Source organism: Mustelus asterias, chromosome 21, assembly GCF_964213995.1.
Source record: "Mustelus asterias chromosome 21, sMusAst1.hap1.1, whole genome shotgun sequence".
Classification (NCBI taxonomy): Eukaryota; Metazoa; Chordata; class Chondrichthyes; order Carcharhiniformes; family Triakidae; genus Mustelus; species Mustelus asterias.
The window spans coordinates 5,987,765-6,014,711 of NC_135821.1; the positions used below are offsets into that span (position 1 = coordinate 5,987,765).

The 26,947-nt window shown below is 49.9% G+C and overlaps 1 protein-coding gene across 3 annotated transcripts in view; it reads right to left on the reverse strand.

Annotated features, from left to right (window-relative positions):
• Nucleotides 1-314: 314 nt before the first annotated feature.
• Nucleotides 315-26,947, reverse strand: part of LOC144509042 (uncharacterized) — a 53,195-nt gene continuing 26,562 nt past the window's right edge. For 2 of the 3 annotated variants that reach the window (XM_078237320.1, XM_078237321.1), the window contains 8 exons: nucleotides 26,392-26,519; nucleotides 24,946-25,082; nucleotides 21,829-21,965; nucleotides 14,612-18,631; nucleotides 9,510-9,583; nucleotides 8,734-8,997; nucleotides 2,563-2,691; nucleotides 315-741 (listed from right to left, as the gene is read on the reverse strand). In XM_078237320.1, the coding sequence (XP_078093446.1) occupies nucleotides 559-741; nucleotides 2,563-2,691; nucleotides 8,734-8,997; nucleotides 9,510-9,583; nucleotides 14,612-18,631; nucleotides 21,829-21,965; nucleotides 24,946-25,082; nucleotides 26,392-26,519 (5,072 nt within the window). In that variant the 3' untranslated portion in view covers nucleotides 315-558. The remainder of the gene's footprint in view (nucleotides 742-2,562; nucleotides 2,692-8,733; nucleotides 8,998-9,509; nucleotides 9,584-14,611; nucleotides 18,632-21,828; nucleotides 21,966-24,945; nucleotides 25,083-26,391; nucleotides 26,520-26,947) is intronic. The other variant, XM_078237322.1, reaches the window with a different exon arrangement.

The window sequence follows — 26,947 nt, forward strand, 5'->3', positions numbered from 1 at the left end:
AACAAAACTTCATGCATGCAGAAAATGGAGGGGAGGGAGGGGTCGGAGGAAGAGACGGACAAAAATCAACAGGACACGAGGGGGAATGAGAAAGCTCGTCAGTGGCTCCTAGCTTATATACACCGATCAGGAGATACAGTAAAGTTTTTATTTAAAAAGGTTCTTTTTTTCATCTTCCCCCCCCCCCCCCCCCCCCTCCGCCCGTTACTTTCCAAGAATATTCTGTTCCCACTCCCCTTGCTCCCCCGCTCCCCAGCCAACGCAGCCGCTCCCCCCCCTTCCCCACCTTCCCCACCCCACCCCTCCCTCTCCACCCCTCAACATTTCATTAAAAGTGTCCCAAGTTTCTTACATCTAATTTAGGACCCATTAGGCACTGCCACAATGAGGGATAATCCAGGAACGTCTGAACGGACTTGTCTAAAGTTTTCTCTTTTTTTTTTTTAAAAAAAAAAGTCTTCACACTTATTAAAATGAAAATAAAAGGAGAGGTGCGCAAAATTATTGAATTCTGGTAAATAATAAAAACTGTCTCTCGTCTGTCCCCCCCCCCACCGTTTACGTCTGCGCCGACGCTTTTCCGTGTTTTTCTAACTTTCCGGCTTCCTTCCCGTTACTCTGGTGGCCGCCCTCGTCCGGTCTCCTGTTGTGCCTCCGTGCGTACTTATATTTCTCCACGTAAGCTTTCACCAGGTTGGCAACTTTGACGGGGTTGATTTCACCACTTTTGCTGTGGCAGATCTATAGTGGGTCAGTGGTGGGTGGGGGTGGGGGCAGGGGGAGAGAGAGAGAGAGAGAGACGTGACATGAGTTTGGATTAGAAACAGAAAATGTTGGAAAACCTCAAGCATGTCTGACAGCATCTGTGGAGAGAGAGAGAGAGAGAGAGGGAGGGAAAAACAGAGCGAGCGTTGCGAGTCTGAATGACTCTTGGAGACTGCCGGTATAAAAGGGGGAAACAACAATTCATACAGCATGAGGATGGGCGACTCAGTGGGTTAGCACCGCTGCCTCTCAGCTCCAGGGACCCGGGTTCAATTGTAGCCTTGGGTCACTGTCTGTGTGGAGTTTGCACATTCTCTCCGTGTCTGCGTGGGTTTCCTCCCACAGTCCAAAGATGTGCAGGTTTGGTGGATTGGCCACGCTAAAATGCCCCTTAGTGTCCCAAGATGTGTCGGTTAGGTGGATTAGCCATGGTAAATTTGTGGGGTTACAGGGATAAGGTGGAGGAGGGGGTAAGATAGTCGGTGCAGACTCAATGGGTCAAATACCCTCTTCCGCACTGTGGGGATTCTATTCTATGAAGGATGCATTCTTGCAAAGTGTTCTGATGCATGCAAGACAAAAAGCTTCAACATGTGGTGAGGCTTTGGAATGCGCTGCCAGGGAGGGTGGTGGCGGGATGCCTCACATGCTTTACCAAGTACCTGGATGAGCACTTGGCACATCATAACGTTCAGAGCTACTGGGGCAAGTGCTGGTAAATGGGAGTTCAAGTGTTTCTCATGTGCCGGTGCAGACTCGATGGGCCGAAGGGCCTCTTCTGCACTGAATGAGTCATAGAATCCCTACAGTGCAAAAGCCATTCGGCCCATCGCGCCTGCACTGACAACAATTCCACCCAGGTCCTAGCCCCGTAATCCCACGTATTTACCCTGCTAGTCCCACTGACACGAATGGGCAATTTAGCATGGCCAATCCACCTAACCTACGCATCTTTGGACACGAATGGGCAATTTAGCATGGCCAATCCACCTAACCTACGCATCTTTGGACACGAATGGGCAATTTAGCATGGCCAATCCACCTAACCTACGCATCTTTGGACACGAAGGGGCAATTTAGCATGGCCAATCCATCTAACCTGCGCATGTTTGGACTGTGGGAGGAAAGCGGAGCACCCGGAGGAAACCCACGCAGACACGGGGAGAACGTGCAAACTCCACACAGGCAGTCACCCAAGGTCAGAATCGAACCCAGGTCCCTGGCGCTGTGAGGCAGCAGTGCTAACCACTGTACCACCATGCCGCTCCATGATTCTACGTCTTGGGACGGCATGGTGGCACAGTGGCTCGCACTGCTGCCTCACAGCACCAGGGACCCGGGTTCGATTCCCGGCTTGGGTCACTGTCTGTGTGGAGTCTGCACATTCTCCCCGTGTCTGCGTGGGTTTCCTCCCGGGTGCTCTGGTTTCCTCCCACACTCCAAGGATGTGCGGGTTAGGTGGATTGGCCGTGCTAAATTGACCCTTAGTGTCAGGGGGATTAACAGGGTAAATGCGTGGGGTTACGGGAATAGGGCCTGGGTGGAATTGTGGTCAGTACAGACTCGATGGGCTGAATGGCCTCCTTCTGGACTGTAGGGATTCTATGGTATGGTTCTATGGTCTCATTGTACAGTAATACTCAGGCTTTGCCCTGGCAAATTAATACTTCAATCCTTGTACTTCAAGAGAATGAGAATACCAAATGTTAGGATTCAGTCGGGGCAGGATGTCACATCTCTCGCTATTTTGCACTGCTCCACAAAACAGGGAACTTGTGAAAGCGGAGTGGTGATTACCTTATGTACAGCTTTGCGAAGAATATCTTTGTAGTCATCCTTGTTGATCTCCTTTCTCTGATAGAAGGGTTTGATGGCCAGTTTCACCTCCTCCACAGCCCGTTCCTGTGTGTGCAGCTTCTTCAGGTACTGCGAGCAAAGGAACAACAGGGTCAGCGTACACCCTCTCACCGCGGAACCCCGCGCCTCCTTTCCCAGCCCAAACTGGGAAACCCTTTCGGATGCGAGCACAGGCTGGCTATGCACTTGATGTCAATAACGTATAGTATACAGATTTCCATACTCTTTTTGCCCCTGGATCCATTTAAGACCAGAAGATATAGGAGTAGAATTAGGCCATTCAGCCCATCGAGTTTGCTCTGCTATCCAATCACGGCTGGTAAGTTTCTCAACCCCATTCTCTCGCTTTTTCCTCGTAACTTTTGATCTCCTTACCAATCAAGAACCTATCTATCTCTGTCTTAAAGACACTCAATGACCCAGCCTCCTCCGTTGCAACGAATTCCACAGATTCACCACTCTCTGGCTGAAGAAATTCCTCCTCATCTCGATTCTGAAGGGTCATCCCTTTACTCTGAGGCTGTGCCCTCAGATCCCAGTCTCTCTGACTAATGGAAATATCTTCCCCATGTCCACTCTATCCAGGCCTTTCAGTATTCTGAAAGTTTCAATGAGATCCCCCCCCTTATGTACAGGCAGCTGGGATCAAGTGAATCCCTTGAAGAGTATAGCGGGTGTAGGAGTAGAGTTGAGAGAGAAATCAGGAGGGCAAAAAGGGGACACGAGATTGTTTTGGCAGATAAGGCAAAGCAGAATCCAAAGAGCTTCTACAAATACATAAAGGGCAAAAGAGTAACAAGGGAGAGAGTAGGGCCTCTTAAGGATCAACAAGGTCATCTATGTGCGGATCCACAAGAGATGGGCGAGATCCTAAATGAATATTTCTCATCAGTATTCACTGTTGAGAAAAGCATGGATATTAGGGAACTTGGGGAAATAAATAGTGATGTCTTGAGGAGTGTACATATTACAGAAAAAGAGGTGCTGGACGGTAGATAAATCCCCGGGGCCTGATGAAGTGTATCCCAGGACATTGTGGGAGGCTAGGGAGGAAATTGCCCTAGCCGAGATATTTGAATCATCGATCGTCACGGGTGAGGTGCCTGAAGATTGGAGAGTGGCAAATGTTGTGCCTTTGTTTAAAAAGGGCTGCAGGGAAAAGCCTGGGAACTACAGGCCAGTGAGCCTCACATCTGTGGTGGGTAAGTTGCCGGGAGGTATTTTGAGAGACAGGATCTACAGGCACTTAGAGAGGCAAGGACTGATTAGGGACAGTCAGCATGGCTTTGTGAGTGGAAAATCATGTCTCACAAATTTGATTGAGTTTTTTGAAGGGGTAACCAAGAAGGTAGATGAGGGCAGTGCAGTTGATGCTGTCTACATGGACTTTAGCAAGGCCTTTGACAAGGTACCGCATGATAGGTTGTTGCATAAGGTTAAATCTCACAGGATCCAGGGTGAGGTATCTAAATGGATACGAAATTGGCTTCTTGCCAGAAGCCAGAGGGTGGTTGTAGAGGGTTGTTTTTCAAACTGGAGGCTTGTGACCAGCGGTGTGCCTCAGGGATCAGTGCTGGGTCCACTGTTATTTGTCATTTATATTAATGATTTGGATGAGAATATAGGGGGCATGGTTAGTAAGTTTGCAGATGATACCAAGATTGATGGCATAGTGGACAGTGAAGAAAGTTACCTCCAATTGCAACAGGATCTTGATCAATTGGGCTAGTGGGCTGACAAATGGCAGATGGAGTTTAATTTAGATAAATGTGAGGTGATGCATTTTGGTAGATTAAACCAGGGCAGGACTTACTCAGTTAATGGTAGGGCGTTGGGGAGAGTTACAGAACAAAGAGATCTAGGGGTACATGTTCGTAGCTCCTTGAAAGTGGAGTCACAGGTGGACAGAGTGGTGAAGAAGGCATTCGGCATGCTTGGTTTCATCGGTCAGAACATTGAATACAGGAGTTGGGATGAATTGTTGAAGTTGTACAAGACATTGGTAAGGTCACACTTGGAATACTGTGTACAGTTCTGGTCACCCTATTATAGAAAGGATATTATTAAACTAGAAAGAGTGCAGAAAAGATTTTCTAGGAATGCTACCGGGACTTGATGGTTTTAATTATAAGGAGAGGCTGGATAGACTGGGACATTTTTCTCTGGAGCGTAGAAGGCTGAGGGGTGATATAAAATAATGAGGGGCACAGATCAGCTAGATAGTCAATATCTTTTCCCAAAGGTAGAGGAGTCTAAAACTAGAGGGCATAGGTTTAAGGTGAGAGGGGAGAGATACAAAAGGATCCAGAGGGGCAATTTTTTCACACAGAGGGTGGAGTGTGTCTGGAACAAGCTGCCAGAGGCGGGTACAATTTTGTCTTTTAAAAAGCATTTAGACAGTTACATGGGTAAGATGGGTATAGAGGGATATGGGCCAAATGTGGGCAATTGAAATTAGCTTAGGGGTTTAAAAAAAAAGGGGCGTAATGGACAAGTTGGGCCGAAGGGCCTGTTTCCATGCTGTAAACCTCTATGACTCTATCCTTCTAAACTCCATAGAGTACAGACCCAGAGTCCTCAGATGCTCCTCATAAGTCAAGCTTTTAATTTCCGCGAACCTACTCTGAACCCTCTCCAAGGCTAACGCAATCTTTTTAAAAAGTAATTGCTGGGAGGGAAGAGGAAGCAGGAAGCCCGGCCCAGTGCTTTTTCCAAAAACCATCTTGTACGAGAGAGGATTGTGTGAGGGTGAGGAATTGGATGGGTTGCAGACGGTCTACAGGAGGGGTGGAGGGGGAAAGGGGGAGCGGTGACCAGACCTGACAGGGAGGGGTAGAGTGTGGGAGGGGGAGAGAAAAGAGAGAAGGCAAGAGCAAGGTGGGGAGGGAACGAGGGTTACATTATGTGGTGGTTAGGAGGATGAGGGGTGATCACATTGAAATGTATGAAATTCCTACGAGGGCATGCCAGGGCAGACAATGTGAGGCTGGCTCCCTTGGCTACAGAGTCTAGAACTCAGTGTCATTGCCTCAGGATAAGGGGGAACGCATTTATGGGCGGCACGGTGGCACAGTGTTAGCACTGCTGCCTCTCAGCGCCAGGGACCCGTGTCCGATTCCCGGCCTTGGATGACTGTCTGCGTCGAGTTTGCACGTTTGCACCGGAGTGTGGCGACCAGGGGATTTTCACAGTAACTTCATTGCAGTGTTAATGTAAGCCTACTTGTGACACGAATAAATAAACTTTAAAACGTTCTCCCCGTGTCTGCATGGGTTTCCTCTGGGTGCTCCGGTTTCCTCCCACAGTCCGAAAGACGTGTTGCTTAGGTGCATGGACCATGCTGAATTCTCCCTCGGTGTACCCGAACAGGTGCCAGAGTGTGGCGACTCGGAGATTTTCCCTTCATTGCAGTGTTAATGTAAGCTTACTTGTGGCACTAATAAACAAATTTTAAATAGGGGATTAGCAGGGTAAATACTTGGGGATACGGGGATAGTGGCTGGGTGGGATTGTTGTTGGTGCAGGCTTGATGGGCTGAATGGCCTCTTTCTGCACTGTAGAAATTCTATGGTTCATATTTAAGATCTAGTCTGGAGAGGTTTCTTCACTCAGGAGGTTAGAATTCTTTGCCCCAGAGATCAGAGGATGCTCAGTACTCGAGAACAATCCAGACTGAGACCGATCGTGTTTGGACCCTAAGGAAATCAAGAGATAAGGTTTTGTAAGAGGGAGGTCGTGCCTTACAAATTTGGTGGGGCTTTTTGAGGAAGTGACAAAAACGGTTGATGAAGGAAGGGCTGTGGATGTCGTCTATATGGATTTCAGTAAGGCATTTGACAAAGTCCCACATGGCAGGTTGGTTAAGAAGGTTAAGGCTCATGGGATACAAGGAGAAGTGGCTAGATGGGTGGAGAACTGGCTTGGCCATAGGAGACAGAGGGTAGTGGTCGAAGGGTCTTTTTCCGGCTGGAGGTCTGTGACCAGTGGTGTTCTGCAGGGCTCTGTACTGGGACCTCTGCTATTTGTGATATATATAAATGATTTGGAAGAAGGTGTAACTGGTGTAATCAGCAAGTTTGCGGATGACACGAAGATGGCTGGACTTGCGGATAGCGAAGAGCATTGTCGGGCAATACAGCAGGATATAAATAGGCTGGAAAATTGAGCGGAGAGGTGGCAGATGGAGTTTAATCCGGATAAATGCGAAGTGATGCATTTTGGAAGAAATAATGTAGGGAGGAGTTATACAATAAATGGCAGAGTCATCAGGAGTATAGAAACACAGAGGGACCTAGGTGTGCAAGTCCACAAATCCTTGAAGGTGGCAACACAGGTGGAGAAGGTGGTGAAGAAGGCATATGGTATGCTTGCCTTTATAGGACGGGGTATAGAGTATAAAAGCTGGAGTCTGATGATGCAGCTGTATAGAACGCTGGTTAGGCCACATTTGGAGTACTGCGTCCAGTTCTGGTCGCCGCACTACCAGAAGGACATGGAGGCGTTAGAGAGAGTGCAGAGAAGGTTTACCAGGATGTTGCCTGGTATGGAGGGTCTTAGCTATGAGGAGAGATTGGGTAGACTGGGGTTGTTCTCCTTGGAAAGACGGAGAATGAGGGGAGATCTAATAGAGGTGTACAAGATTATGAAGGGTATAGATAGGGTGAACAGTGGGAAGCTTTTTCCCAGGTCGGAGGTGACGATCACGAGGGGTCACGGGCTCAAGCTGAGAGGGGCGAAGTATAACTCAGATATCAGAGGGATGTTTTTTACACAGAGGGTGGTGGGGGCCTGGAATGCGCTGCCAAGTAGGGTGGTGGAGGCAGGCACGCTGACATCGTTTAAGACTTACCTGGATAGTCACATGAGCAGCCTGGGAATGGAGGGATACAAACGATTGGTCTAGTTGGACCAAGGAGCGGCACAGGCTTGGAGGGCCGAAGGGCCTGTTTCCTGTACTGTACTGTTCTTTGTTCTTTATATCGAGGAAGGGTGGGAAAGAGAAGCTGAAAATCAGCCAATTATATTTCATGGATGAATAGCTCAATGGGGACACATAGCCTACTCCTGCTGCTAGTTCATACGCGCTAATGAACTGTTGACTAATACTGTGTTGAAAATAGTGTGCACATTCGGGGGATGGGGGTAACTCAGTGCGTCTGCAACACAAAATACTGAAAGGCCTGGATAGAGTGGACGTGGGGAAGACGTTTCCATTCGTCGGAGAGACTGGGATCCGAGGGCACAGCCTCAGAGTAAAGGGATGATCCTTTAGAACTGAGATGAGGAGGAATTTCTTCAGCCAGAGGATGGTGAATCTGTGGAATTCATTGCCACAGAGGAGGCCAGGTCACTGAGTGTCTTTAAGACAGATATAGATAGGTTCTTGATTGGTAAGGGGATCAAAGGTAAGGGCGGCATGGTAGCACAGTGGTTAGCACTGCTGCTTCACAGCTGCAGGGACCTGGGTTCGATTCCCGGCTTGGGTCACTGTCTGTGTGGAGTTTGCACATTCGCCTCGTGTCTGCGTGGGTTTCCTCCGGGTGCTCCGGTTCCTCCCACAGTCCAAAGATGTGCGGGTTAGGTTGATTGGCCATACTAAAATTGCCCCTTAGTGTCCTGGGATGCGTAGACTAGAGGGATTAGCGGGTAAAATATGTAGGGAGATGGGGGTAGGGCCGAGATGGGATTGTGGTCGGTGCAGACACGATGGGCCGAATGGCCTCTTTCTGTACTGTAGGGTTTCTATGTTTCAAAGGTTACAGGGAAAAGGCGGGAGAATGGGGTTGAGAAACTTATCAGCCGTGATTGAATGGCGGAGCAGACTCGATGGGCCGAGTGGCCTAATTCTGCTCCGATATCTTATGGTGAAGGCTCATGTGTAAAGGTGGCCATTTTCAGTTTGCTCACACAGCAAGGCTCCTCTTGAAATTGCCCACCAATCGTTCTGCTGCTGTGCCAATCCCCTTGGGCGTGAACCGTACCTGGAGTTGAGGGTGTCTACGAGATGGTGTGAGGCACTGACCATCTGGACGCTCCCTTCTTTTTGCACACTTGTATCAATAGAAAAAGGGACGGGGTTCTTCCAGAGTGCGATGTACACGAGAGGCTTACCCTGTCGCTGTCCATATTGCCATCTGTGCTGGTGGTCCCTTCCACCTTGGCAGGCTCAGTGCTCTCCAACATGCTGTACAGCTTCCCGGAGCTGGTGGCTGGAGGATTGACCGTGGATCCGGACAGTGCGGGGGGTCCTGCAGAGCAGCCCAACATCGACAAGGAGCCCTGGCGGAGAAACTTGGGTGCGGGCTGGCTGGCAGGAAGGTGGGCGGAGAGACTGGTCGGCACTGGTGGTGCAGGGGGCTTAGTCTGACTGAGAATCTGCAGGGTAACAGATCAGTTATCAAGTATGGGTGAGTGCTTTGCATTTTATTGTAGTTCCTTCAACATCAGAAATTATTTTGCAATATCACAATATTCAGCGTCTTCATTAGACACGTTAATCACAGCACAGGAGGCCATTCAGCCCAGCCTCTCTGTGCTAGCTTTGATAGTAATATCCAATTAGCCCCACCCAGCATTGCTCTTTCCCCATAATCCCATAAATTTAACATGTCATTCCAGGAACTAAAATTTCACATTAATTTGCTTCAAAGTCATGTAACTATATTGCTTTTGGGATGCTCTTGATACGTCATCTATGACTACGTACACACACAGGGCACGCGCGCACACAGAAAGATAACCCGCTCGCACGCAAGGCCTCGCGCTCGCACGCAAGGCCTGAGTGATACAGGTCTGTGTGCGGAAGGGCCAACTTCAAGCAAGTTCAAAACTAACCGCTATTGGTGATAAATATCAGTCGAGCCATGAGTTGGCACCGGCCGCAGTACCTGAGTGATCGCTTGAATCGAATCTTGGGCCTTTGCTCGGTTGGCCTCCTCCATCTTGAACAGCAGTGCAGTAACTTAAAATCAAAACACAAGGGAAATGTTCACAATTATATCCGTAAGGCACCAACACCAGTCTCAGGACTCAACAACCAGCCCTGGCCACCGCCGGAATATAACCGCAGCAGCAAACTTGCAGCAGTTTAGTGCCTGCACTGTGCCAAGTGCTGGGATCTGGACGCCCCAAGTATCTTTTCCTTTCCCCTCCGCCAGCCCAGGAGTTCCAACGGGGGATGCACTCAGCAAAGAGCAGACAAAAGTTATCTGGATAAAATCTTGAAGAGAAAAGATGTGCAGGTTAGGTGGAATGGCCGTGCTAAATTGCCTCTTAAGTGTCCCAAAATGCGTAGATGAGGGGGGATTAGCAGGGCAAATATGTGGGATTATGGGGATAGGGTGGGATGCACTTGGGAGAGTTTTTTTAATTCATTCATGGGACATGGGTGTCGCTGGCTGGGCCAGCATTTATTGCCCATTCCTAGTTGCTCTTGGAGGGCAGTTGAGAGTCAACCACATTGCCGTGACTCTGGAGTCACACGAAGACCAGACTGGGTAAGGACAGCAGATTTCCTTCCCTAAAGGACATTCGTGAACCAGATGGGTTTTTCCGACAATGGTTTCATGGTCATCAGTAGATTCTTAATTCCAGATATTTCTTTTTTTATTGAATTCAAATTCCACCATCTGCCGTGGCGGGATTCGAACCCCGGGTCTCCAGAACATTAGCTGAGTTTCTGGATTAATAGCGATAATACTACTCGGACATCACCTCCCCAGTCAGTGCAGATTCGATGGGACGAATGGCCTCCTTCTGCACTGTGGGGATTTTATGAAAAGGAATTACTGGAAAGAGCAGGGGGAAGTTGGACTAACCGGATGATTCTACCAAATAGCCAGCACCTACATGATGGGTTGAATGGCCTCTTGTGCCACATCATTCTATTATTTTGAAAATTTAAATTTCAAGTGACCAGCTTTGTCTCAACACATCTAGTGTTTTCAAAAATCCAGACGTTTATTGTTGAACGCTTCAGACGCACCGAGAAAGGTGGCTTCCTCTGATCTCAGTCTTGAATTTATGTCCCAGGATGATACAGTACAGAAGGCCGCCAACAACCTGTCCTGGTCCCCCCATGCCGACACTATAGTTAAGAAAGCCCACCAATGCCTCTAATTTCTCAGAAGACTAAGGAAATTTGGCATGTCCACTGCAACTCTCACCAACTTTTACAGATGCACCATAGAAAGCATTCTTTCTGGTTGTATCACAGCTTGGTATGGCTCCTGCTCTGCCCAAGACCGCAAGGAACTACAAAAGGTTGTGAATGTAGCCCAATCCATCATGCAAACCAGCCTCCCATCCATTGACTCTGTCTACACTTCCCGCTGCCTCGGGAAAAGCAGCCAGCATAATTAAGGACCCCCACGCACCCCGGACATTCCCTCTTCCACCTTCTTCCGTCGGGAAAAAGATACAAAAGTCTGAGGTCACGTACCAACCGACTCAAGAACAGCTTCTTCCCTGCTGCCATCAGACTTTTGAATGGACCAACCTTGCATTAAGTTGATCTTTCTCTTCACCCTAGCTATGACTGTAACACTACATTCTGCACTCTCTCCTTTCCTTCTCTATGAACGGTATGCTTTGTCTGTGTAGCGCGCAAGAAACAATACTTTTCACTGTATACTAATACATGTGACAATAATAAATCAAATCAAACTATACGGCCCATCATGCATGTTGGCTTGTTGAAAGAGCTATTCCATTTGTCTCTCTCCCCAGCTATAGAATCTTGAAATAGGAAGGGCATTCTTACGGGTGTTCAATTGAATTGTTTTTGCCCTTCTCATGTGTAATATTAGGTAACCTGCAAACACGGGGGAGGCGATGGCCTAGTGGTATTATCCGAGACTATTAATCCAGAAACTCAGCTAATGTTCTGGGGGACCCGGGTTCGAATCCCGTCACGGCAGATGGTGGAATTTGAATTCAATAAAAAATATCTGGAATTAAGAATCTGCTGATGACCATGAAACCCGATTGTCGGAAAAACCCATCTGGTTCCTTTTGGGAAGGAAATCTGCTGTCCTTACCCGGTCTGGCCTACATGTGACTCCAGAGCCACAGCAATGTGGTTGCCTCTCACCTGCCCTCAGGCAACTAGCGATGGGCAATAAATGCTGGCCCAGCCAGCGATTCCCAGGAATGAATAAAAAAAATAAACACCAAGATAGGCAGCAAAGGCCCAGAAGTGTCCTGTTATTACCCACTGGCAGAACGAGCTGGACTTGGAGAATTAAACTACCCAATTGTGAGGCAACCCATCAACGAGAACCCGTTGTAAACTCCCAGCTGGACAAACGTTTGACTAAGGGGACGCTGTTCCTGCCCCAAGGTTTACCTGACTGGAGGAGTCATTCAGCACAAGCAAGAACACTTGACAGGTGTTGACCTAAGCAGGTACAGGTGCCACACACATCCACATCTATGGCTTCTTGCTCACGCGCCTACTGTCTGAGCCCTTTTATGTACGGCTTTCAATCCTTTGCGCCACAATTGAAATCAGATGTTCAGTGACAATGTGCGCGCAATAGTTGGCAAGCTGATGATGATGGTATTCTCCTCCTCACTGCCAGGAGTAACAAAGTGTTAACAGATTGTTTGACGTCCCTGCAATGGCTGTGAATAAATCCAGCCCTAACTACGATATTCAACTAAATCTTGGTAGGAGGGACAAACAGGAGTGTTTGGACTGACCTCACTGCCATTTGTTGCTGGGGATAAATGTGACATTAGTGCACCTTTAAGAGATGTTTTTTTTTAAAATCATGATTTCTGCAGCTCTCACAGTCAGTGTTTCTCAGCTCACAGCCTTAGCTGATGTCGTTACAGCACCGGTTTCACTGGAGATGTCCTTTTAATGCTTCTTAAAGGGGGATTTGTTTAGTTTTACTGGGATGTTTATGGCTCTGCATTGTTAGGAGAAACTCTGGTTGGCGAGAGTTTTTTTCATTTGCAGTTTGGAGCTGCGAGTTTGAGGTTTAGTTTTAGAAGGGGCACCAAGCTGAAAAGAACTCTTTCTCCCTGGTTTTGGTAATTCTGCTGGTTAGCTGAAAGCAAGTTCTTGCCTTTCTGATTTTTGGGGGGGGGGGGGGGGGGGGGGGGCGAAATCGGCTGCTGGTGGGTTGCCTAGACTCCATAAGACCATAAGACATAGGAGCGGAAGTAAGGCCATTCGGCCCATCGAGTCCACTCCACCATTCAATCATGGTTGATTTCAACTCCATTTACCCGCTCTCTCCCCATAGCCCTTAATTCCTCGAGAAATCAAGAATTTATCAATTTCTGTCTTGAAGACGCTCAACGTCTCGGCCTCCACAGCCCTCTGTGGCAATGAATTCCACAGACCTACCACTCTCTGGCTGAAGAAATTTCTCCTCATCTCTGTTCTAAAGTGACTCCCTTTTATTCTAAGGCTGTGCCCCCGCGTCCTAGTCTCCCCTGCTAATGGAAACAACTTCCCAACGTCCATCCTATCTAAGCCGTTCATTATCTTGTAAGTTTCTATCAGATCTCCCCTCAACCTCCTAAACTCCAATGAATATAATCCCACGATCCTCAGACGTTCATCGTATGTCAGGCCTACCATTCCTGGGATCATCCGTGTGAATCTCCGCTGGACCCGCTCCAGTGCCAGTATGTCCTTCCTGAGGTGTGGGGCCCAAAATTGCTCACAGTACTCCAAATGGGGCCTAACCAGTGCTTTATAAAGCCTCAGAAGTACATCCCTGCTTTTGTATTCCAAGCCCCTTGAGATAAATGACAACATTACATTTGCTTTCTTAATTACGGACTCAACCTGCAAGTTTACCTTTAGAGAATCCTGGACTAGGACTCCCAAGTCCCTTTGCACTTTAGCATTATGAATTTTGTCACCGTTTAGAAAATAGTCCATGCCTCTATTCTTTTTTCCAAAGTGCACGACCTCGCACTTGCCCACGTGTTTTCCTGGTGTTTTGGGAAGCTGTTCTGACTTCAAACTGTTCTGAGTCTATCCAGAGAACCGCAAACTTCAGCCAAAGGACTCAAGTCCAGTATCACGTGAGCATTAGTTTTTGCCGGGTTAAACCTGTGAAAAGGGTCTTTTGTCTATGGGGATGGTTTTGATTGGAGCAGATTAGACATATTCATTAAGGGTTATACATTATACTGGTTGGTTTGTTTCTTGTTCGTAATTGAGAAAAGTTCTTGTTAATTTTCTCACTATACATGTTAACTATATTCTTAAATAAAACTTTGTTTGATAAAAGCTCCCTAGCGGGTCATTTGAATCATACCTGAAGTGAAACATCTCATGCTCACCCTAGCCAAACTCAAGAGGCAAACCTTATGATCCAGGCGGGCTCCATAAAACACTTTGGAGTTTCTGAGCTGAACCATAACACAAGGAGCCTCACTCATCTCTCCCCAGGTATCAGCTACCAGCTTGAGTAGCCCAATGAAATTCTACACAAGCCTCTCGACCCAAGGCATGCCACTCGATGGAGACATTTAGAGTCATTGAGGTTTACAGCATGGAAACAGGCCCTTCAGCCCAACTTGTCCATGCCGCCCTTTTTTTAAACCCCAAAGCTAGTCCCAATTGCCCACATTTGGCCCATACCCCTTTATACCCATCTTACCCATGTAACTGTCTAAATGCTTTTTAAAAGACAAAATTGTACCCGCCTCTACTACTGCCTCTGGCAGCTCGTTCCAGGCACTCACCACCCTCTGTGTGAAACAATTGTATCTCTCCCTGTTTGGTAGTCACATCTCATCTAAGACTTAAATAACATCTTGAGGTGAGGGTTAAAACTCTGATCATGAAAACACTCGCTTTTCTAGCGCTGGGTTGGACTTTCAGCACGAAATATCAAGTGCAACCAGGAGGATTTATAAACCAATCTAATAAGGAAGATATTTCCCGACCACCGTTTAGCTCAGTACTGTGAGATTTATGACAAAGGCCTCCTCTCCAAGACTGTGTCAAGACGTGACTTACGTGCTAACATTCCTCCGCCGGTTTGGAGGTCCCACGACAACGGTTTGCCCGGCACTCTGGGTTTGTCCCCGTTGACCTTCGAAGTGTCGCTGTGCTCCTGATAGTCCTTCTGTTGCTGCGGAGGGGGCGGGGGAGGGGGCTGGTGCTGCGGGGGCTCCTTTGGCATGAAGGCAGCCTCCAGCGGTTGGGGGGCGCTCTCTGAGATCTGGGAGAGCGGGGACAGCCCCGGCTCCACCACGTCCTTCGCCGGGCTCGGGAGGGCGCCCTTGTCATCGGACTTCTCCGAGGAAGACCACGACAGCTCTTCCTTGATCCTGAACGGACTGGAGTCCTTGCTGCTGCTGCCGCTGTCGGTGGCTACTTTCTTGAGAGCCACTTTGGGCTTGGCCTCCTTCTTCTTCTTGCCGGAGCCCTTTGCCTTGCCGCCGGTCACTTTGGCTTTCTTGGCCGCCGAGCGGGGCTTGGTCACCGCCTTTACCTTGGGCACCCGCGACGGGATGGCTTTGTTGTCCGAGCTGTCCACTCGATGCCGGCCCTGCTTCGGGTCGTGGCTCTTGTCCTCGGTCTTCATGAACGGGGATCTGCTCTCCCTGTCGCGACTGAACTTCACGCCAATCAAACCTCCCCCCTTCCCGCGATCGTCCTTCATTGAGGCAGCACAGCTCACCCCATCCCGGATCAGAACCGCCACCTTGGACTGGAGCTTCACTTTCCTTGGCACCTGCTGCTTGCTTTCCTTGGGCAGTGACTTGACTTTTTTATCAGACTGGCTCCCGAGCAAATGCTCCTTCCCTTTCTTCTCGGCCTTCAGGCTGTCCACCCCCACTGGGCCCTTCGGCCCGTCAGCCAGCTTTTTCCTCCGTTTCTCTTTGCCCGACTTCTCGTCCAGGTGAGCCCTTTTCCTGTCCTTGACTTTGACCAGCTTGGAGCCGGGCTCGCCTGCCCGGTGGCTTTTCTCGTGGCCGCTTCTCCTCTCGTTCTTGCCCCCCTGGCCCTTCTCGGAAACCCTGCCCTCCTGGTGGTCCCCAGGCTCCACGTCAGAGAAACTGTTCTCAAAACCCAACTCGTCCGAGTCGTACAAGGCTTCCCGGTTTGGAGACAGCACTGCCACCTCCATGGAATCTTCCTGGTCTTCCAAAGACTCGCCTGGATTCACAGTAATGGTTCTGGTAATTGAGCGAGCTTTGATTAAGATATCGTCATCGTTCAGGTCTTGGATCGAAGGGGGAACCACTATTCTGCTGTCCCGCCTTCCTTTCACAGTCTTCTCATGTTTCTTTTCGTTCGCAGGGTTCCTCTCCCTACTCCTGTCCTTCTCTTTCTCGTTCCTTTCCTTCGACCTTCTGGGGGAAGGGCTGAGTGGTCTCTTCTCCCTCTGCGACCGCTCTTTGGATCTTGACCTGGACCTCGAGTGCCTCCGCTGTTTCGCTGCCTCCAGCTCCCGATGCTTTTCCTTCTTGCGCTTCTCCTTCCGTGACTTGCTGCTTGACCGGGAGCGGCGGAACGAGCTGCTTTCCTTTGACTGGGGCAGGCGGTTTTTCCACCTTTCGGCAGAAGCTCTCATAGACCCAATGGCGGAGATGCTGGTGCTGTTGGCTGGTGACCACGATCGAGATCTTCGATGCTCCCTGGAGCGGGTGCGGGACCGCGATACCTTATGGCGCGACCTGGAACCGGATCTCCTTCGCTCCCAGGATCTGGACCTGGACCTGGATTTTTTGCGGTGGATTCGCAATCTGCTTCTGGACCTGGATCTTTTGTGTTCCCGCGACTGGGACCTGGATCGTTTCCGATCCTTGGACCGAGCCTTTTTGTGCTCCCGCTTGCGTTTTTTCCTGCTGCGGGAGCTGGACTCGGAGTGCGAGCCGGACTGGGTCTTGGACTCTGCGGGCGACCGGGAGTGCTTCACGTACTTCTCCCTCTGCTGGTTCGACACTTTCCTCCGGGGGTCCGCCTTCTTCCGCCCTCCGTCCGTTGGGTTCTCGCCCAGGTCGATCTGCAGCGCCCCCTCGTCGGAGTCGGCGTGGAGCGAGATAAAATCGTCTCCTTCGACACCTCTCAGCCGCTCGAAGATTCGGCCCCGACTGCGGAAGGTCCGGGCCGGGCTGAAGTTCTCGTCATCCTGCTGCACAATCTCCCCCTCCTCGATCTCAGAATCTTCGTATTTGTGCGAGTCCTCGGGCCACTTGGAGACGTTGACCGTGAAAACAAGGTTGTCCTTCCTCTCCACGGTACGGTGGGACTTGTGATGGTACCTGGAGGCTGAAGCAGACTTGCTCTTGTGTTCTGCCTTCGAATGCTGCTTGGAGTCAGATTTGTCCTTCCGAACCGCTTCCGCTCTCGACCGCTGCCTGGACGCGGACTTGGATACCACGCGGCTACTGGTCTTTGCCTTCAGCCGACTTTGGGATTCCAGAGCTTCCGCCGGGGCAGAGACGGTTCTTTCAGAGTTCTTCTGATACCGGGCTGCGCTTTGCGAATTCGCGCCCGTCTCTTGCTTCCCTGTTTCCGTGGTTCCCGAGGCGGCCTTCGCTTCAAGGGCGGACACTTTTGATTGCTCACTTTTCCAACGGTCCCCCTCCTGCAAGGAGCAGACCAAGGCCTCCTGCTGAGCAGCCTTCAGCGCCTCGCTCTCGATTTGTACCTTGCGGTCAGGACTCTGCATTAAGCCGTAATCGATCCCGGCTGGTGATAACTCCGGCTCCTCCTCCTCCAGCATCGCGTCGGCAGCTCCTTCCCGAGCCAGTTCGTTCTGGGATTGGACGTCTGAGTCAACGGATTCGGTCCCCTGTTGCGAGATGGAGTCGAGCTGGACGTCGATCTGCAGTTTAGAATCACTTTCAAACTCGTTCTCCATCGAGGAGCTTAACCCCTGAGCAAAGCCAGTCTGGGATTCAGCTTCCAAATCTCTGTATTCCGGAGAGCTGTAAAGGTCAGGTTCCATGCTGGACTTGACCATGTTCGTACAGTCAATCTGCAACTCCATGTCTGACAGCGCACACGCCGCCGATTCAGGCGACTGATCTTCCTCGTACTCGGGGCTCATGCAGTCCTCCTCCTCCGTCATTCCCGCGTCGCTCACAATTTTCAGCTCACCCTCAGAATCATCGCCCAACGGACTCAAATTGTTGGAGCTGGCGACGGAACCCGTGGGGTCGAAGGGGTCGTATTTCTCCTCCTCCTCCTCCTCGGGCTCCTCCTCCTCCTCCTCCTCAGCCCGGTCTTTCGGGGAGTAGTCGCCGCTGGTGAACTCGCCGTTGATGTTCTCCTCGTCAGTCGGGCTGAACGGGTCGTAGGTGTCGGGTCCCAGTCGAGCGCCGGCGCAGCTGATCCGATTCGCCACGCTCTGCTGGCAGGAGACGGAGCTGGACTCGGCCTTCTCGGGGCACGTTTGAGACACACTCGACGAGCTCGGTTGGTTCCCCGAGTTGGAGCATCCGCCTCCATTCAGTGGTCTTTGCTGGCCGTTCGAGATGCCACTGCCATTCCCAAGGACCAGACCCCAGTTGGCTCCATCCGAAGGACGCAAGCCCTGCGCGTCACCCACCAGCCTTCTTAAGGGCGAATCTGCTGACTCTTGTTGACGGGTGTGCGAATTCACATGGCCATTGCCCCTCTGAGACAGACAGCTGTCCAATGGATCCAACTTTCTCTTCATTGCCAAGTCTCTCTCCAGGGAGAAAACTGATGCTTTAGTCCCCGGCTCTCCACCCATCTCTGTCCTTAACTCTGTGCTTCTCGTTCTAGAGGCCCCCAGTGCATTAGTTTCCTCTAGATTACCCATGTCCCTCAGCAAGCCCTGCCTCAAACAGTCCAAGGATGCCGGTGACAAGAGGTACGGATCCAATAAACTCAATCCATCGCTTGTCTTTTTAACACCATGGGACGCCCCGGATTGGTTTCCATTGTTTCTTACGCTGGACAGGCCGCCACTGCTTAAGCAATCTCTGTAAGGTGCAGCTTCTCCCAAGATGGTGTGAAAGGGTACCCTCTGCGATGAAGACGGAAGGCCAGCAGACACTGCAAGGAGGAGAAACACAGGAATTGTAATACCAAGTCGCCACTGACTCATGCTGCCATATCTTTACCCTTTGTGCAATCCCTTCCTCCTCTAATTCTCTCCGGTGGGGGTCAATTTCTACACGTTTACAACTGCATGCCCAGCCCCTTAACCAAGTGGCTAGACTTCACATGTGAACCCAAGCAGTGAATGTTGAGCTTTTGGACAGCATTGGAGCCAAGTGTAATCCTATCAAAGAACAAAACAGCACAGGAACAGGCCCTTCGGCCCTCCAAGCCTGCGCTGCTCACGTGCCCAACTAGACCATTCGTTTGTATCCCTCTATTCCCAGTTTGTTCATGTGGCTATCTAGATAAGTCTTAAACGATCCCAGCCTGTCCGCCTCAATCACCTTGCTTGGCAGTGCATTCCAGGCCCCCACCACCCTCTGTGAAAAAATACGTCCCCCTGACATCTGTGTTGAACCTTGCCCCCCTTCACCTTGAACCCGTGACCCCTTGTGTTCGTCACCTCCGACCTGGGAAAAAGTTTCCCACTCTACACCCTATCTATGCCCTTCATAATTTTATACACCTCTATTAGGTCGCCCCTCATCCTCCGTCTTTCCAGGGAGAACAACCCCAGTTTACCCAATCTCTCCTCATAGCTAAGACCCTCCATACCAGGCAACATCCTGGTAAACCTTTTCTGTATTCTCTCCAAAGCCTCCACGTCCTTCTGGTAGTGTGGCGACCAGAACTGGACGCAGTATTCCAAATGTGGCCTAACCAACATTCTATAGAGCTGCAACATCACATGCCAACTTTTATATCCTCAAAAGGTCATCTGGACTCGAAACGTCAGCTCTTTTCTCTCCTTACAGATTCTGAGCAGCCTCCCATCCATTGACTCTGTCTACACTTCCCGCTGCCTCGGCAAAGCAGCCAGTATAATTAAGGACCCCACGCACCCCGGACATTCTCTCTTCCACCTTCTTCCTTCAGGAAAAAAGATACAAAAGTCTGAGTTCACGTACCAACCGACTCAAGAACAGCTTCTTCTCTGTTGCTGTCAGACTTTTGAATGCACTTACCTCACACTAAGTTGATCTTTCTCTACACCCTAGCTATGACTGTAACACTACATTCTGCACTCTCTCCTTTCCTTCTCTATGAACGGTATGTTTTGTCTGTATAGTGTGTAAGAGACAATACTTTTCACTGTATACTAATACACGTGACAATAATAAATCAAATCAAACCTGAGATTTTCCAGCATTTTCTCTTTTGGTTTCAGATTCCAGCAGCCTCAGTAATTTGCTTTTATTAAGTTTATTTATTAGTGTCACAAGTAGGCTTACATTCACACTGCAATGAAGTTACTGTGAAAATCCCCTAGTCGCCACACCCTGGTGCTTGTTCGGTTTCACTGAGGGAGAATTTAGCACGGCCAATGCACCCTAACCAGCACGTCTTTCGGACTGTGGGAGGAAACTGGAGCACCCAGAGGAAACCCACGCCGACACGGGGAGAACGTGCTGACTCCACACAGACAGTGACCCCAGCCGGGAATTGAACCCGGGTCCCTGGAGCTGTGAGGCAGCAATGCTCTGAATCGCCCTGAAAAACAGCCAACTCTGCGAAGAGCAAGAGTTGAACGAGGTCTTTCCGGAAGAGTATGGTTGAATATCAGAAGGGATCTGATATATTATTATAAAGGGGAATAATATTAAATACATTCCTGTTTACGTAGATTCCCACAACAGCCCTACACTTCACGCAAACGCTCCTAGCACAGAAACTAGCCTTTACATACACAGGCAGTAACAGCTCTGTGGAGCCGATTCATTTACACAGGGTAGTCTTCAATGTACAAACACAAAATTGACAGATCACACAGAGGAGAAATTTCTTCACCCAGAGGGTGGTGAATGTGTGGAATTCACTCCCACAGAAAGTAGTTGAGGCTAAAACGTTGACTGATTTCAAGAAGAAAGTAGATATAGCTCTTGGGGCTAAAGTGTACAAGGGATATGAGGGGGAAGGGATGGAATCAGGATATTGAATTCGATGATCAGCCATGATCAGAATGAATGGCAGAGCAGGCTCGAAGGGCCGAATGGCCTCCTCCTGCTTCTAGTTTCTATAAATGACACAAAAAAACCGTGGCATGGCTGAGGCGAATAGCACAGACGCCCTCAACGGGAGACTAGAGAAAGGATTCGAAGGGCATACTCGGCAGAGATGATGTAGGCTGGGGGAGGTTCATGTGGAACACTGCCAGCCCGGACCAGCGGGCTGTGTGGCCTATTTCTGTGCTGTAAATTCCATGTATTGTAATTTTGAATACCTCCCACCGCCAATATGTCAGTGCGGCAACTAATTCAGTTTAAGTTTATTTATTAGTGTCACAAGTGTCATAACACTGCAATGAAGTTACTGTGAAAATCCCCTAGTCGCCACACTCCGGCGCCTGTTCGGGGACACTGAGGGAGAATTTAGCACGGCCAATGTACCCTAACCAGCGCGTCTTTCGGACTGTGGGAGGACACCGGAGCACCCGGAGGAAACCCACGCAGACACGGGGAGAACGTGCAGACTCCGCACAGGCAGTGATCCAAGCCAGGAATCGAACCCGGGTCCCTGGCGCTTTGAGGCAACAGTGCTAACCACTGTGCCATCGTGTCGCTCCTAATTCACTAAATGCTTATCAGCCACATTCATGGACAGGAGTGCGTGACGGGTGCAGCACATCTTGCAGACAGAATCATAGAAGCCCAACTGTGCAGAAGGAGGCCATTTGACCCATCGAGCCTGCACTGACCACAATCACACCTAGGTCCTATTCCCGTAACCCCACATATTTACATTGCTAATCCACCCCCCCCCCGCCCCCACCGACACTAGGGTCAATTTATCATGGCCAATCCACCTAACCCGCACATCTTTGGACTGCGGGAGGAAACCGGAGCACCCGGAGGAAACCCCACGCAGACACGGGGAGAACGTGCAAACTCCGCACAGACAGTGGCCCGAGCCTGGAATTGAACCCGGGTCCCTGGCGCTGTGAGGCAGCAGCGCTAACCCACTGTGCTGCCACCGATCTACCACACTGCCGCAACTCAAGAGTGAGGCGAACAAATGGTGGAGGCCATGTCTTCCGAGTTGGTGCCTTCAGGGAGGCAGTGGTGAGGAAGTAAAGCAAAGCATTTCCCCACCTGACTTCTTGTATCTCCAGGCTCGGTCTTTCTTCAGAGTAAACCCCTGGTGACGTACAACGCGGATGCCAAGGCTCGAGATGCCGTCTTCTTGCAGGTCGCTGGCGGCCTCTGTGCTTTCTGGCTCCAACCTGCTGCTGGGAGAGATACCAATGCACTGATTAAAGAAACAAAACTCCCTGGACTCCGATTGCAGCTGAACTCAACCAACGCAGAAACAACTACCATCAACACAACCCGACCAATTCCATCCACAGCGGGACAGCTCTCGACCTCTCGTCATCCTGTCCGCTGAAAAATGACGGATGCAGTTTCCTTAATAGTGGAATGGATTGGGCAACACCCAGGGTGGGAACGGACAGAGCTTCAGGACAGTTACGCAGAGATGGGAGGTGGCCATTCAGTCCCTCAGCTATATTCTGCTATCCCATTTCATCTGTACTTTAATGCCGCCTACCGACCGAGATTGCGAAAAGCTCGACACTGGCCCAATAAAAATTGATCAATCCCAGCTTTGAAATTTTCAACTGAGCCCCAGCATCGACAGCTCTTTGGGCAGGGGGGGTGGGGGTGGGGAGCAGATTTCCCCGACCCTTCTGCGTGAAGAGGTGATTCCTGACGTCACTCCAAAATGGCCTGGTTCCGATTTTAAGTTTCCGCCCCTTTGTTCTGGAAGCTCCCACCAGAGGGAACAGTGTCTCTCTCTATCTAGTCGATCACCTGCTTTAATCATCTTACAGCGTGGTGACATTTTTCCATTTCTCACACTCACTAATCTAAGGGTCTCTGAGTGAAACAGTCAGTCCCTGTCATGAAGTAGGAACATGTCCTGGAGCGGGATGCTTCCTCCTGTGGGGCATTCTAGGACGAGAGGGGATAGATAGAGTGAACGTTCAAAGACTATTTCCTCGGGTGGATGGAGCTATTACAAGGGGGCATAACAATCGGGCTCATGGTGGAAGATATAGGAAGGATGTCCAAGGTAGGTTTATAGGGTGTGGAATGGACTGCCTGCAGTGATAGTGGACTCAGACACTTTAGGAACATTTAAGCGGTTATTGGATAGGCACATGGAGCACACCAGGATGGTAGGGAGTGGGATAGCTTGATCTTGGTTTCAGATAAAGCTCGGCACAACATCGTGGGCCGAAGGGCCTGTTCTGTGCTGTACTGTTCTATAGTCTTAGGATAAGTGGTAGCAAATTTAAAACAGAGCTGAGGAGAAACTACTTCTCCCAAAGGGTTGTGAATCTGTGGAATTCGCTGCCCCAAAGTGCGATGGATGCTGGGACAGTGAGTAAATTTGAGGAGGAGTTAGACAGATTTTTAATTGGGAATGGGGTGAAGGGTTATGGGGAGAAGGCAGGAGAATGGGGAGGAGGAGCATATCAGCCATGATCGAATGGCGGAGCGGACTTGATGGGCTGAATGGCCTAATTCTCTTCCCCCCCACACACACACACTATCTCTGTAACCTTTTCCAGCCCTACCACTATCTGAGATAACTCTGCTCCTCTAACTCTGGCCTCTGGCGCGTTCTCGGTTTGGCAGCCGTGCTTTCAAGTGCCTCGATCTTAAGCACTTTGCTTCCCTTCCCTCCCCGAGGATGCATCTTAAACCTACCTCTTCCACCTGTGCGAATATTTCCCTGTGCAGTTCCTGTAAACACCGTGGGACATTTTACCATGTTAAAAGGTGCTGTATAACAATGTAATTGTTGCCGCTGTAGCTTACTGGGCAGCATGCTCATGTCCGAGTCAGAAGGTTGGGAATTCAGCAGCATAGGGGCAGCCCGGTGGCACAGTGGTTAGCACTGCTGCCTCACAGCGCCAGGGACCCGGGTTCGATTCCTGGCTTGGGTCACTGTCTGTGTGGAGTTTGCACCCTCTCCCCGTGTCTGCGTGGGTTTCCTCCGGGTGCTCCGGTTTCCTTCCACAGTCTGAAAGACGTGCTGGTTAGGGTGCATTGGCCGTGCTAAATTCTCCCTCAGGTGTTCCCGAACAGGCGCCGGAGTGTGGCTACTAGGGGATTTTCACAGTAACTTCATTGCAGTGTTAATGCAAGCCTACTCGTGACACTAATAAATAAACTTTAAAGTCCCCAAGTCGGGAGACTTCCGCACAAAATCCTAGTCCGATATTGAGTGAGTACGGCACTGTCAGGCGTGCCATTTTCGCAAGGGACATTAAACTTTATAGTTTATTTATTAGTCACGAGTAGGCTTACATTAACACTGCAATGAAGTTACTGTGAAAATTTCCTAGTCGCCACACTCCAGCGCCTGTTCAGGTACACTGAGGGAGAATGTAGCGTGGCCAATGCACCTAACTAGCACGTCTTTCGGACTGTGGGAGGAAACCGGAGCACCCAGAGGAAACCCACGCAGACATGGGGAGAACGTGCAAACTCCGCACAGACAGAGACCCAAGGCTGGGAATCAAACCCGGGTCCCTGGCGCTGTGAGGCAGTGGTGCTAACCACCGTGAGCTGCTCTCCCAGTTGGGCAACAGGATCCCAAGGCCACCGGGCACCTGAAGGATAGGGCTGCCAATATTGATATTCCTCTGAACAGAAAATTCAAAAAAAGACAGTCTGGTCATTATCTCGTTGCTGTTTGCGGGATCTTGCGGTGTATGAACTCTCTGCTTTCCCCCCTGCCCCCCGCTTCATTACAACAGTGACGACACACAAGAAGTGCCCGAGAAGCACTTCGGAACAACTTGTGACCAGGAAGCACTTCGGAACAACTTGAAGTTGTGAAAGTCAAACGCAAGTTTCTTCTTTAGTTAGTGACCCCAACACGCAGAAAGTGCTGGAAAAATTTAACAGGTCTGGCAGCATCTGCGGAGAGAAGGATAGAGTTAACGATCGAGTCCCCGTGAGTCTTCTTTCGAAGAAGATTCATACTGCACTCGAAAGATTAACTCTTGTTTTTCTCTCTCCACAGATGCTGCTGGGTTTTTTTCCCCCAGCATTTTCTGTTTCGATTTCAGATTTCCAGGGTCCGCACTACCTCGCTTTTAATCTAAACCGAAAACAGCACTAACACCCGAGTGAAGGAAGGAGGCTGCAGCATGCAACTGAGCAACAAAAGAGAGAAAGAAAAGTTATCCTTACAAATAAGATGCCCCAAGATGCGCATTGGGCTCGGGCACTGTGTTCAGTCGAGTGCGGAAAGTGGCTCCGTAAGTGGATCCGATGTGTTGCAGCGCGTTGGTGAGATGGGACAGTAAAACAGACACCACTTCCTTCTCCTTCAAAGGAACAACAACAATAAAGGGGTGGTCAGTCCACGGAACAGACTCAGACGATGGCAGAATCAGGCAGCGACGATTCATTCAAACACGTTAAATATCAGTTCTTACAACATACACTTTTGGGATCCAATCGATGAATAACTTCAGACATGGCGTAACGGGGAGTGCAGCTTAGGGGGAATAGGTTTTTTAAATTCATTCGCGGGACATGGGCGTCGCTGGCTGGGCCAGCATTTATTGCCCATCCCTAGTTGCCTGAGGGCAGCTGAGAGTCAACCACATTGCTGTGGCTCGGGAGTCACATGTAAGCCAGACCGGGTAAGGACGGCAGATTTCCTTCCCTAAAGGACATTAGTGACCCAGATGGGTTTTTCCGACAATCGTTTCATGGTCTCAGTAGGTTCTTAATTCCAGATTTTTTAAATTACTGAATTCCACCATCTGCCGTGGCGGGATTCGAACCCGGGTCTTCCAGAACATTAGCTGAGTTTCTGGATTAATAGTCCAGCAATAATATCACTTGGCCATCACTTCCCCGAGGTGACTTTGGAACTATGGTTCCCCAATCCCCCCACCACTGGGGACTTTTCCTCACCTCACGTCTGTGTCTATAGATTCACCGATAGAGATTGATCACTATGATCGGTCATCATAGAATCCCCCATAGTGCAGAAGAGGCCTTCAAGTCTGCACCAACTCTCTGACAGAGTATCTTACCAAGTACCTCTCCCCTCCCCTATCTCTATAACCACACACATTTCCCATGGCTAATCCACCTAACCTATACATTTTGGGATATCAAGGTGTAATTTAGCATGGCCAATCCCCCTAACCTGCACATCTTTGGACACTAAGGGGCAATTTAGCATGGCCAATCCACCTAACCCGCACATCTTTGGACACGAAGAGGCAATTTAGCATGGCCAATGCACCTAACCAGCACATCTTTGGACACTAAGGGGCAATTTAGCATGGCCAATCCACCTAACCCGCACATCTTTGGACACGAAGAGGCAATTTAGCATGGCCAATCCCCCTAACCCCCTTTGGAGTGTGGGAGGAAACCGGAGCACCTGGAGGAAACCCACGCAGACATGGGGAGAACGTGCAAACTCCACACAGTCACCCAACGCCGGAATCGAACCTGGGATCCTGTGCGACAGCAGTGCTAACCACTGAGCCACCATGCCGCTCAATAACTCCATTACCACTGTATCAAGTGATGGGCAGAATGGATGAAGGCGAAAGAGATGGTCCAACAATCCCTATGTTCCCAGGATGTGACAGGTCTGTTCAGAAATCTTACCGGATTCCCACTTCTGGCTGCACCGTGGAGACTGGCCACTGCTATCTCTGGTGAGCTCCGAGTGATGGCATTTGAACCCGCTGGTGTACAAGTCTTCCTCCTCCTCATCTGTTTCTGCTTTCGGGAGTCTAGGGAAAGAAGAGCCACAAATAAAATCAAACTGCAAGGCGGGAAGTCATTCGGCCCATTTTGTCCATGCTGGCCCTTTGCAAGAGCTGCCGGTTAGTTTGCTGCTCTTTTGCCACAGCCCGGCAAACTGTTCCCTTTCAGGCAGAAGCTCAACTCTCCTTTGAGTGAACAAAGCCCAATCCATCACGCAAATCAGCCTCCCATCCATTGACTCTGTCTACACTTCCCGCTGCCTCAGCAAAGCAGCCTGCATAATTAAGGACCCCTCTCATCCCGGACATTCTCTCTTCCACCTTCTTCCGTCGGGAAAAAGATGCAAAAGTCTGAGGTCACGTACCGACCGACTCGAGAACAGCTTCTTCCCTGCTGCTGTCAGATCTTTGAATGGACCTGTCCAGCATTAAATTGATCTCTCTCTACACCCTAG